This window comes from Vitis vinifera, chromosome 7 (assembly GCF_030704535.1).
Source record: "Vitis vinifera cultivar Pinot Noir 40024 chromosome 7, ASM3070453v1".
Lineage (NCBI taxonomy): Eukaryota > Viridiplantae > Streptophyta > Magnoliopsida > Vitales > Vitaceae > Vitis > Vitis vinifera.
The window spans coordinates 29,029,092-29,040,248 of record NC_081811.1 but is presented as its reverse complement, the minus strand read 5'-3'; the positions used below and the strand labels follow the sequence as shown (position 1 = coordinate 29,040,248).

Genomic DNA, 11,157 nt, shown 5'->3' with positions numbered 1-11,157 from the left:
TTAATATAAATAAAATATTTTAAAAAATAAATAACTTAATATTTAACACTATTAAGTGCTATTTAGTTTTAAATTCTATTTAAAATTAAGTAAAAAAAATATTTGAGATTGCAAATATTTAAGATTCATGGACCCAATTAACCCTAAGATGGTATTAATTAAAAAAAAAAAAAACACTTGGAACCATAAGATAAAATAGAAAAAAAATGGTTACCATGTCACCAGGGTGTTGTCCCTAGGTGCCAAATTCCAAGTATATGCTTAGATCAATATAGTAGAAAAATAAAACCACAACAGATCTGCCAGGCAAAGACAGTTCATTTCACCTTTGTCTTTTTCTCCCACAATGCCCTTTAACGCCCTCTTCATTACCAATAAAACAAAAAAGGAAACACCAAGGTTTGATGAAAATTCATAATTCACTTAAAAAAAAAGAATTATTTGTATTAAAAATACATTATTTATTATTTAAAAATAAAAATAATAGGGTGAGAAAGACCTGGGGGAGTTGGAAGGTGTGTGCATGGGACAGGTAGTTTTTTGAGAGATTTGATGGGTGTTGGGGGATTAAATTGGGTTTTTTTGAAGCCGAAGATTGTTGCTAGGCTGTAGGATCTGTTTCTCAGATCTCTGATCGTTTCTTCATTGGCTTTTTTGTTTTTTTTCCTAATAGACAAACAACATTTTCAATGCTAATAATGAAAACTCTGCAACAGGACATCCAACGTAGACAATGGTTTCATGCACTTTCACTCTGAAGAGGTATCCCTTTCTCCTTCTCTTGCTGATGGTTAAGGGTGTGAGAGATGGTGATGATGGGTGTTTCTTGATGCTTGTTTTGTAGGTTCGGAGGCTTTGAAAGATTTCCTTTTTGATCTGAATTGTATCTGGGTCGATTCATCGCATCAGGATGAACGGAGCTGTGCTGGTAGCGATTACTGCGGCGATAGGGAACTTGCTGCAGGGGTGGGATAATGCCACTATTGCAGGTGTGTTCATCTCACACAGAGTTTGTGTCGATAAGAATGTCGGATCTCCGTTTGATTTCTGAGAAAATGTGGACATGGGATTTGGAATTTGCTTGTCTTTTCTTTTTTTATTTTCCTGGGTTTGCTTTCCAATCATACCGACAGCAACAACCCCTTTTATGCAGCTTTCAGTGTGGTTTGTTTGCCATTTGGGAGATGATCTGTTTTTCATTTTTCAAGTGTATCTTTTCATTTTTAGCCCTTTCGAGAAAAGGGGAAAAGGACAAGGATCCATTAAAAGGTCTGATCTTTTTGCAGGGGCTGTTCTTTACATCAAAAGGGAGTTTCATTTGCAAACAGAACCAACTATAGAAGGGCTGATTGTAGCCATGTCACTGATTGGAGCCACTGCTATCACAACATTCTCTGGACCTGTGGCAGATTGGCTTGGACGGCGTCCAATGCTGATAATCTCATCTGTTCTTTATTTTCTCAGTGGCCTTGTAATGCTGTGGTCTCCCAATGTTTATGTTCTGCTTTTGGCAAGGCTATTAGATGGATTTGGAATTGGTCTGGCAGTTACTCTTGTTCCCGTCTATATATCCGAGACAGCCCCATCTGAAATAAGGGGACTACTAAATACTCTTCCACAGTTCACTGGCTCTGGTGGGATGTTTTTGTCATACTGTATGGTATTTTGGATGTCACTGATGGATTCACCCAAGTGGAGATTGATGCTTGGGGTTCTTTCTATTCCTTCTCTTCTCTATTTTGCATTAACTGTGTTTTATTTGCCTGAATCTCCACGGTGGCTTGTGAGTAAAGGGCGGATGGCTGAGGCTAAACAGGTACTGCAGAGATTGCGTGGCAGGGAAGATGTTGCAGGTTTGTTCATTAATTTGGCACCTTTTATTAGTGACCATTCAGTATTCTGCAGGCATGGATGCCATTTGAATTGAAGATTTAAGTTACTGAAAGTTTAGTACCAATTGTTAAATGCATGTTGATATGTGATTAGTAATCCTACGAGGCAGAGAATTACCATAACCAGAGTTGGTGTTTTGTCTAACATATGGTTGATTGTTTAGCAGTAGTTCGGATCCTCCATTTTGATGCCTCTAACAAACATCATTTCAGATCCAGCAGTTTTATTGATACTTCAAGGCTCCTTTGGTCTACAGGTGAGATGGCTTTGCTGGTTGAAGGTCTTGGAGTTGGGGGTGACACTTCTATTGAAGAATACATGATTGGCCCTGCAGATGAGCTTGCTGACAACCAAGAACAAAGCACAGAGAAAGATCAAATCAAGTTATATGGGCCTGAACAGGGTCTCTCATGGGTTGCCAGACCTGTCACTGGCCAGAGTACTCTGGGACTAGTGAGCCGCCATGGAAGCATGGCAAACCAGAGTGTGCCTCTTATGGATCCTCTTGTCACTCTCTTTGGCAGTGTCCATGAAAAGTTCCCTGAGACGGGAAGCATGCGCAGCATGCTTTTTCCAAACATGGGCAGCATGTTTAGTGTGGCAGAATATCAAGATAAAAATGAACAGTGGGATGAGGAGAGCCTTCAGAGGGATGGTGAGGACTATGGATCTGATGGTGGTGGGGAATCTGATGACAATTTGCGGAGTCCATTACTCTCTCGTCAAACTTCTAGCACAGAAAAGGACATGGTCCCTCCTGCAGCCAATGGCAGCATCTTAAATATGAGACGGCACAGCAGCCTCATGCAAGGAGCTGCTGGCGAAGCAGGCAGTAGTATGGGGATTGGTGGAGGTTGGCAACTGGCATGGAAATGGTCTGAGAAGAGAGGCAAAGATGGGAACAAGGAAAGAGAACTTCAAAGAATCTATTTACACCCAGAGGATGCCCCTGGGTCTCGGCGTGGGTCTGTTGCTTCACTTCCCGTTGCTGATGCCCCCGAAGAAGGTGGATTCGTTCAGGCTTCTGCTCTAGTAAGCCAGTCTATGCTTTATTCCAAGGGTGGCAAGGACAAGCATCCAATTGGACCAGCAATGGTTCAACCAGCAGAGTCTGTTGCGGTCGGACCAAGTTGGCAAGATCTTTTTGAACCAGGAATCAAGCGTGCATTGTTTGTTGGGGTGGGAATTCAAATACTCCAGCAGGTAAGTTTATGTTTGGCTTAAAGTCCCATTGTTTTAGTTGAATTTGAATCTAAATAATCCAAAACTGTTCATGTGTGATTTGGAGGTTAATATGTTTTAGTCCTTTTCTATTGTGATGATTTGTCATATTTTCTCTTACTGAAATTTGAGTTGTTTGCAATTCTAAGAGACATCGAACATGCCCAGGATGTGATAACAAACTGTTTTCCATCCTCTGTCATACCTAATCACATATTAAGGGATTTTTGAGACAGGGGACTCAGAAGGAAACTACATATGACCAACCTCCTGATTGAAAATTCATGCATTTGAGAGAGAGGTATGTAGGTTTGATGATTATGCTCTCTTGTGGGAATCAAAATGCCGGATGTTGTTGCTTTTGTTTGACCCTCTAAAATATCAAACTTTTGTCCTCCCTAGCCATGCATCATGTTCCCAGTTAGGCCTGTTAGAAGGCGCCTCATGTACATTACTTTTAGTAAAATAAAATCACACGGATATGTCCTTGTTTTCTAAGACATGAGGAGGAAAAAGTTATGACATTTAGATGAATTGGTAAAGGCTATACAAGATAGATAGAGATGTAGGGAAGAGTAGGAAACACCCAATAAAGCATAGCTCAAGATGGAGCATGGCTTAAGGTTCATGATACAGATACTAGGAGTGGAACTGCATGAAATTGTTTTGGGTTGGGGAGTTGTATTTGTTTTTTCTCTATCTTGTGTAGTCTTTTATTGTATGGTGGATTGATTCTCTTTAATCTGTGAATGTAACGTACGGTTGGTTGTGAACCTTTGTGTGAATTGATTTTTACCCTGATTTTTGTGCACTAACATGTGGCATTGAAGCTTCCGCTGATACAACGAGGCCAAAGTTGTTCTGTTTGTGCATAGAAACTTTATTTGATTCTTCATTATAAATCATGCTGCATAACAAAATTCAGTGAATTCTGAAACTGTCCTGTCCCCTAATCTATTTCTGTGATCCTAGTGCTCTAGTTTAGCAGAAGGTTAAAGGTTTCTGCGATTTGTTTTCATAAGGGTTTGCTTAAAGTTTTATGATGGTTATTAACCCAAAACAACCTAATGATCCTCCCTGACCCATTATTTACCTAGGTCAGCCAGGTGATGGCATGATCTTCTGTACTCGTGTCTTTATGTACGAGTTTTAGAACTCACAGCAAGCTGTTTCTGTTCTATACTTGCAAGCAGCTGTTATCATGTACTTGGTTCTTAAGGCTCACTGAACTAAATGATTTGACACCCTTTTTCCCTGGCTTGCTTCTTATGGGCAATTTTCTTGACCATGCAGTTTTCTGGCATAAATGGGGTTCTCTACTACACTCCTCAGATTCTTGAGCAAGCAGGTGTTGGAGTTCTTCTGTCAAATATGGGCATTGGCTCGGAATCTGCATCGCTGCTCATAAGTGGTCTCACAACCTTGTTGATGCTTCCTTCTATAGGTTTTGCCATGAGGCTAATGGATGTAAGTGGTAGAAGGTAATTTTCTTCTTCATATAAGAAGCCTTGACTCTCTGTCTTCATTTCTGTCACCAACGTTATGAAGCTTCTGCCTCCCAACTTAAAAAATTAAAAATGTATCTCAATGTTCCTTCCCTGCTTATTATTTCTTCATGCTCTGCTTCTTCTTCTTGATTGGCATTGCTTTGTTTCTTCTGTTTCCTACCCTCAGGTGGCTGCTGCTGACGACGCTACCTATACTGTTACTGTCACTCATCATACTAGTCCTTGGCAACATCATTCCCATGGGTTCTCTTGTTCATGCAATAATCTCGACTGTTAGCGTTGTGGTCTACTTCTGCTGCTTCGTCATGGCCTTTGGGCCGATTCCCAACATCCTCTGCTCAGAGATATTCCCAACCCGCGTTCGAGGCCTCTGCATTGCTGTATGCGCTCTCACATTTTGGATCTGTGACATCATTGTCACCTATTCACTCCCTGTGATGCTCTCTTCTGTTGGCCTTGCTGGAGTCTTCGGCATCTATGCCATCGTCTGCATCCTCTCCTGGATCTTTGTCTTCTTGAAGGTTCCTGAAACAAAAGGCATGCCCCTAGAAGTCATTTCAGAGTTCTTTGCTGTGGGTGCAAAGCAGGCTGCTACTGATGCCAAGAACAACTGACTTCATCATCCGAGGAATCGAGGTTTTGGTCAGTTCTAATCATCCTGGAACTGCCGGGTTGTGTTTTAAGATTTGAAGGGTGCTTGGACTTCCAATTACCATAGAGGAAGGTCTTCAAAGAGACCGACATTAATGCATTAGTCACAAACCTGTGGCCGATGCTAGCTTAACAGCTTTATTTTTTATTTGTCTTGGTGCTTTTCCTCTTTCTTTGATCATGTCTAAGGCATTTGAAAGCAGACTCGGAACTATGCTCAGCATTCTTTGATGTTAAATAGCATTAATTGATGGTAATTTATCCATGACGAACCTCATCAGTCATCACTAGAAAGGCCATTCCTATGCAAACTCAATGAATTGAAATTTTTAAATAAATATATATTAATAAAATTATTTTTTTTTTTTGTAAATTTTTATTTGACATTTATAATACTTATACTCCTAGGAGGTTTTAACATGTGTTAAAAAAAAAAAAAATAGAAGCAAATAGTATAATAATTTGTCCCAAATTTTAAAAACATGGCATTAAAAAATTTAAACTAAATATATTAAAAAAAATAGTAAAAATAATAATAATAATTAAACAACAAAATAAATGGGTTTTTTTGGATATCCAAAAAATAATATTTAAAATTAGACCAAAAAAAAATATCATCCAGACATACTTCATCACGTAATCAACATTACTTACATGCAAAGCAATGAATATCATCCAAAATTCATTATTACAAGACAGGATTGAAAAAAGAAAAAGAAGAGCAAAGAAAAAGGTCTGTTTGGGGCACTGGCGGAGGTAGATATTCGAGGGTGGGATAGCAGGTTTGTGCAAACAAACAGAATCTGGGAAGTTGGGCGTGAAGGTGGTTGATTCAGAAACAACGAACCCTAACAACAAGAATGGATGCGAAATCTGTGGAGAAGACGCCCGGAATCTTGATCGTCGGATCCTCCTCCGTCGGTAAACGTACTCTCCTCTCCCGTAAGTTTCTCTCTTCTTGTTCTCAATCAATTAAGGGCTTTGATTTCAATTTCAGTTACAAGTTAGGGTATAGTTTCTGTTTGCTATCGATACCCTAATTCATCGAAATGGTTATTGATTATGGGTCAATTTCTGGAAATTGTTACGGTGAATTATGATTTAGATGGTGGGCTGAGATGGGAAGATCTAAAAGGAAAAAAAAGAGAACATGGAAAATCACCCATTACATGTTAGAGATTGAAATTTAAACTATTTCTTTGTGATAGGGTTGCTTTCTGTGGATTTTGAAGATGGTGCTGATTCCTCTTCTGAAATTCTTGTTCATGGGTATGTTAATTCTGGGTAGCTTCTCCAACTGTTCTTGAAAAAGGTTTTCTGTACTTTAGAAAAAGAAAACAGTTTTGAAAGCGAGATTTTGAGAATTTATTTTGAAAACACTTTGTTTCTTTAGAACGATTGAGGTATTTTAAGTTGTTTTTTATTGAGTTTTCTGCTCAATAATTCAAAATATGGAGGATACTTTGGAAACTTTTATACGGTACATAAACGTTGGGGTACCTTTATGGAGAGAATAAGCTGATAAAACTCTTTTTCATATTTGTGTTCTCAAACATAATTTTGTTCCTAAAAACAATTGAGAACTGCCATCGAAAACAGTTTTTTTTTAAGAATTTTTTTCTAAAACATTGCCAAATTGGAATATGTAACATATGATTCCAACAGTTTTTAAAATGCAGTTACGGGTTTTGTTTTAACAGGTGGACTATCAACACAAAGTACTATACAGCTGATGTTTCAGTATGGATGGCCCATCTTCATGAAGGGTTTTCGATAGGGAACCTGCCAATGCTTGACCAGTTGGCTGCTGTGGTCATGGTTTTCGACATGAATGATGTTAGCCCTATCCTATTGCTTTCTGAATTCTTTGTGAAAGCTTCAATTAGTTTTGTGGGAACTGCCAGTTTATAATTTTTGTGTGGCTGATACGCTGTCTTCTTGTATGGCTCTGCCTGCAGCTGTCATCTTTTGTTGCACTTCAAGATTGGGTTTCTCACACTGATATTCAAAATTTTGACATATTATTATGTGTTGGGAACAAAGTGGATCTTGTTCCAGGCCATTCAGCTCATGTGGAGTACAGAAGACGACTGCAGCGGCTTGGTGACTTGTCTGCTGAACCTTATTTAGAGTTCTCCGAGTATGGAATATCAGAAACTGAAGGAAGTAGTTTGTTAGGGGATGAAGAATCACCATGGGAGATAAGCAGGTCATGTTTGGAGTGGTGCAGCGAACGCAACATTGAATACATTGAAGCTTGTGCATCCAACGCCGATTTTGACAAATGTAAGGCCCTTATTTTACATTGAAGTTGACAAATAGTTGGGTCTCACTTATCATGCATTTATCTTGCAAGTGAATGAGAGATACAAAACAGAGGAATATGATGTCCTTTGCTGAGAAGTAGAACTTTCAAAATCACGATTGTACAATGAATAACAGAGGGGCTATCAAGAAAAGCTCAATTTCTCAGAAATGGAGATTAGGCATATTGTTCTCACTGCATATGCAGACTTTTGCTTTACATTATTTGCAGCTTTTTGTTTGTTCCAAAATTCTCTCTAGTTAAACTGGAAGGTTTTTCTAAACTCTAGTTTCCTTCAACACTATTCTCCCACAAAGTTTAGGTCTTGGAAAGAGTTCCATTTTTCTTCCTTTTTCGGTCATCCATTTATATAAACTGGCTGTTCATGACAGGTTTGTCAGTTAATGGTGATTCACAAGGAGTTGATAGAATCCTGGGTGCACTTTCTGCTCATATGTGGCCTGGAATGACCCTGAAATCTGGTGATAAGATAATGGAACCATCATTGCCTGAAAACCAAGGTTTTAGATGCTATCTTCTCTGCCTGTCTTTTTTTTTTTTTTTTCCTTTTACTCTTTAGCTCTACATTCAGCGAGCTAATTGATTTCATCTGGTCTGTTCAGAGTTGTCAGAAGAAGAATCTGATTATGAAATTGAGTATGAAATCCTCTCTGCTGGTTCAGCTGAGCCATGGGATGACACAGACGAGGTATGGGTGTCTGCAAGTGGCCCTACTGCATCCACAAGTACAAGCAGATCACTCACTCAGAATGTTGAAATCGAAGAACATGATCAAGAGAAGAAAAACAGAGGCGATGCAAGAGAGCTTCAAGTCTCAACATCAACAGCTCCATCACAGGAAGAGATTAATGGGGAGATGGTACCCAAAGTGAATGAAACTGATGAAGCTGTGGAGGTAGATGAGGGTAAACACCTTAAATATGAAGATCTTGAACAGTTGATGTCTGAGATTGGGAACATGCGTGACAGCTTGAGGTTGATGCCTGATTTTCAAAGGAGGGAAATGGCTGCAAATCTTGCCATGAAAATGGCTACCATGTTTGGGGACGGCAGTGACGAAGAGGGATTTGATGGATGAAACCAGATGTTACTATGAAGATTAACTTACTGCTCCAAATGGGAATTGCTCATGGCCGTTCATTAAATTATCCAGAGGGAGGTGATGAACAATTTCATTTACCTTATTGAAACACATGGTGATTGAAAATTTTGTGTTACTTTTGCCTTTTGCTTCTCTGTTTTACTGTAGAAAGTTGTTTTGAGTTTGAATCCATGAGGCTGTGCCTTGATTTAGGAAAATAGCTGGAAATTCAGGTATATGTCTTAAATACATTTTGCTCTAGAGAATGGGAAATTAGCTAGCTGGCTCTTACATTTGCATTGCTGGAAAACACAAAATCCCCAAAGTCACCATCTTCTAATCATATGTTATTGCATTGTGATTAAAATTCAATGTATCCAACACATACTGGAAATTCAGGTCAAAATCATCCTTCTATTTTGGTGTTCATCTGCAGGGCCCCTCGTGTATTTTTGTATAGAACAGGAATTTCCTCACGGAAGAGATACCACTGGTGGGTAGGATGCTGATAATGGCAATACAAGTAGCCCAAGTTATGGGCTTTCCTTTTTCCCTTTTTCTCCAAATTCACATGAACTGGAAAGATGGTAGGCAGGAAGGGAGTACCCAGGTAGCAAGCCATGAAGGTAGGAGATGAGTTGACCTAGTTATGGAGAAGGTATTATTTCCTTTTGAGTTATCAGGGAACGTTTAACCATGAATAAAAAATATCCCTTTTCACTGGGTTGAGATATTTTCACCTTTTTCTAAAGGGATATCCTAGGATTTGATGATGGGTATCACCTCAGCACCCATAAAAAGTTTGAAGATAACATGGCTGCCTCTCAGCTCATTTTCAATTCCATTTGCTTTCCACTCCTTTGGGTAAAATGAGTAGATAAAGACAGGGTATCTACTTTTCTTTTCCTTCCATCATTTGTCTTATACCCCTCTCCTCCACCCCTCTCCGGCTCTCCCCCTCAGTCTACTTAAAAAGGCAGAGTGTCTGTTTGGTAAAGTTAAAACAGTTTTTAATCATTAAGAATATTTTAATTTTTTTTCAGGAATAAAGTTTTGCTAATGAAAAATAATTTTTTTCTGACTTATTATCTTGATAACATGTATTTATATTATTTCAAATTTTCAAATTGTTTCCAGAAAACACCATAACAATCTTTCTGTCGGATAAGAAAACTTTTCCGCAACCTTGAGAAGAAAACAAAGGAAATAGAGAAAAATAAGTACTGGATCTGGATGATTGCACATGCCGCAGAGTTGAATTATTACTCCACTCATGCGCCACCTGCTGCAGCTTCATGTGTTAACGAAACAGTACAACCCACCCACCATTAGAATTTTACAACTCAGCTATGGGGCTTAAGAATTTTGCAGAGGTCGCGACATTAAAGTCGGTTTTCTTACCACAACAAAACCCTAAAAAGATGAGGAAAATACAAGAAGCACAGAGAAAATGGGGCAGTTCTTCTGTACATGGTGAGGGTCTAGAGGAGAAATGGAAAATACATCGTGATGGGGTTATGGTAGAAACCCATTATCAGCAGTACCCTGTTCCCTTGCCTTGAGTTCCGCGTCCGACGTTGCCGTGCCGGAAATTGCGGGGAACTTGCCGCACTGCCGGCACCTGGTGACGACCAGTATCTGCCGGCACGACGGGCAGGAGGAGTGGGAGCTCAGCCATGTGTCCACGCACAACACATGGAACCCATGCCCGCACTGCGGCAGAACTCGGATCTCGTCACCCTCCACGAACTCCGCCAAGCATATGGCGCACTCCGCGAACTTGCCGCTCACTGTGGCGTCGTGGGTCAGCTTCGGAAGCGACTGAAGGATCTTCTTCTTCAGCCCCTTGTTCGCCGCCGGTTGCGTGGCCGACGCGCGCGCCCCTCCCGCTGAGCCCCGCCGAAGCCAAGCGCAGCGAGCTACGGCGATGAGACCCACCACGCATATCAGAGCGCATAGCAGCGCCGCAAGGATCACGACGAAATCGGACTCGACCTCCACTGCCTCCGGGGGTTCCGCTGCCGATGAGTTCCAGCTGCTCAGGAATCTTGAAGAACGAGTCATCACTAAGAGTAGAAAAGAGAGAGATGGAGAAGTGGTAGTTTCCAAATGCGGTTGTCTTTACTCTTTATATATATATATATATATATATTATAATTTACAAGTCACCGAACTTCAAATTGGGTGTATAATTAAATTCCAATGGGCAGGTTCAAACAAATGGGATATTTTTGCCACGTGGTCGATTTTGATCGCCCATCGTTTTTTTTCTCTGTGGCACTCAATAAAATGTAGATATTATATTTTTTGCAACTGATAAAATCTAGATATCACGTGACAGCAAAATATATGATTTTATCAAGTTCTGCTGGGCCTTTAGACTGATTTTATCTTCCTTTCTAATTTTGGTATCCCTTCTTTCATTGAAAAATAACATACAAATGGTGAGAGAAGCAGTTCATCTAGAACTGAGGTGA

General features: G+C 39.9%; 3 protein-coding genes across 4 annotated transcripts; 2 read left to right on the top strand and 1 right to left on the bottom strand.

Annotated features, from left to right (window-relative positions):
* The first annotated feature begins 497 nt into the window (after positions 1 to 497).
* TMT3 (putative tonoplastic monosaccharide transporter) lies at positions 498 to 5,567 on the top strand. The gene is made up of 6 exons (XM_002276337.4): positions 498 to 762; positions 845 to 989; positions 1,287 to 1,853; positions 2,150 to 3,096; positions 4,408 to 4,595; positions 4,789 to 5,567. Exons 2-6 carry the CDS (start codon positions 911 to 913, stop codon positions 5,234 to 5,236), a joined length of 2,229 nt encoding a protein of 742 aa, XP_002276373.1. The 5' UTR covers positions 498 to 762; positions 845 to 910; the 3' UTR covers positions 5,237 to 5,567.
* Positions 5,568 to 5,898: 331 nt separating this feature from the next.
* On the top strand, positions 5,899 to 8,979 carry LOC100266179 (uncharacterized). 2 transcript variants are annotated; one of them, XM_002276401.4, is made up of 6 exons: positions 5,899 to 6,215; positions 6,482 to 6,542; positions 6,974 to 7,109; positions 7,232 to 7,559; positions 7,971 to 8,099; positions 8,202 to 8,979. In XM_002276401.4, exons 1-6 carry the CDS (start codon positions 6,134 to 6,136, stop codon positions 8,675 to 8,677), a joined length of 1,212 nt encoding a protein of 403 aa, XP_002276437.1. In that variant the 5' UTR covers positions 5,899 to 6,133; the 3' UTR covers positions 8,678 to 8,979. The 2 variants fall into 2 exon arrangements, with proteins under 2 accessions (XP_002276437.1, XP_010652909.1); XM_010654607.3 differs by lacking the exon at positions 6,482 to 6,542 and having other exon boundaries at positions 6,109 to 6,215.
* A 908-nt stretch (positions 8,980 to 9,887) lies between these two features.
* LOC100260977 (RING-H2 finger protein ATL80) lies at positions 9,888 to 11,058 on the bottom strand. Its single transcript, XM_002276503.5, has one exon. The coding sequence runs from the start codon at positions 10,742 to 10,744 to the stop codon at positions 10,196 to 10,198; it is 549 nt and encodes a 182-aa protein (XP_002276539.1). The 5' UTR covers positions 10,745 to 11,058; the 3' UTR covers positions 9,888 to 10,195.
* Between the last annotated feature and the right edge of the window lie 99 nt (positions 11,059 to 11,157).

Excerpts from the sequence above, each read along its gene's own strand:
- TMT3 (XM_002276337.4), top strand. The coding sequence starts at position 911 with ATGAACGGAGCTGTGCTGGTAGCGATTACTGCGGCGATAGGGAACTTG. Across the intron at positions 1,854-2,149 it reads TGGCAGGGAAGATGTTGCAG|GTGAGATGGCTTTGCTGGTT; the intron begins GTTTGTTCATTA and ends TTTGGTCTACAG. Across the intron at positions 4,596-4,788 it reads ATGGATGTAAGTGGTAGAAG|GTGGCTGCTGCTGACGACGC; the intron begins GTAATTTTCTTC and ends TCCTACCCTCAG.
- LOC100266179 (XM_002276401.4), top strand. The coding sequence starts at position 6,134 with ATGGATGCGAAATCTGTGGAGAAGACGCCCGGAATCTTGATCGTCGGA. Across the intron at positions 6,216-6,481 it reads TAAACGTACTCTCCTCTCCC|GGTTGCTTTCTGTGGATTTT; the intron begins GTAAGTTTCTCT and ends TCTTTGTGATAG. Across the intron at positions 7,110-7,231 it reads TGGTTTTCGACATGAATGAT|CTGTCATCTTTTGTTGCACT; the intron begins GTTAGCCCTATC and ends CTCTGCCTGCAG.
- LOC100260977 (XM_002276503.5), bottom strand. The coding sequence starts at position 10,744 with ATGACTCGTTCTTCAAGATTCCTGAGCAGCTGGAACTCATCGGCAGCG.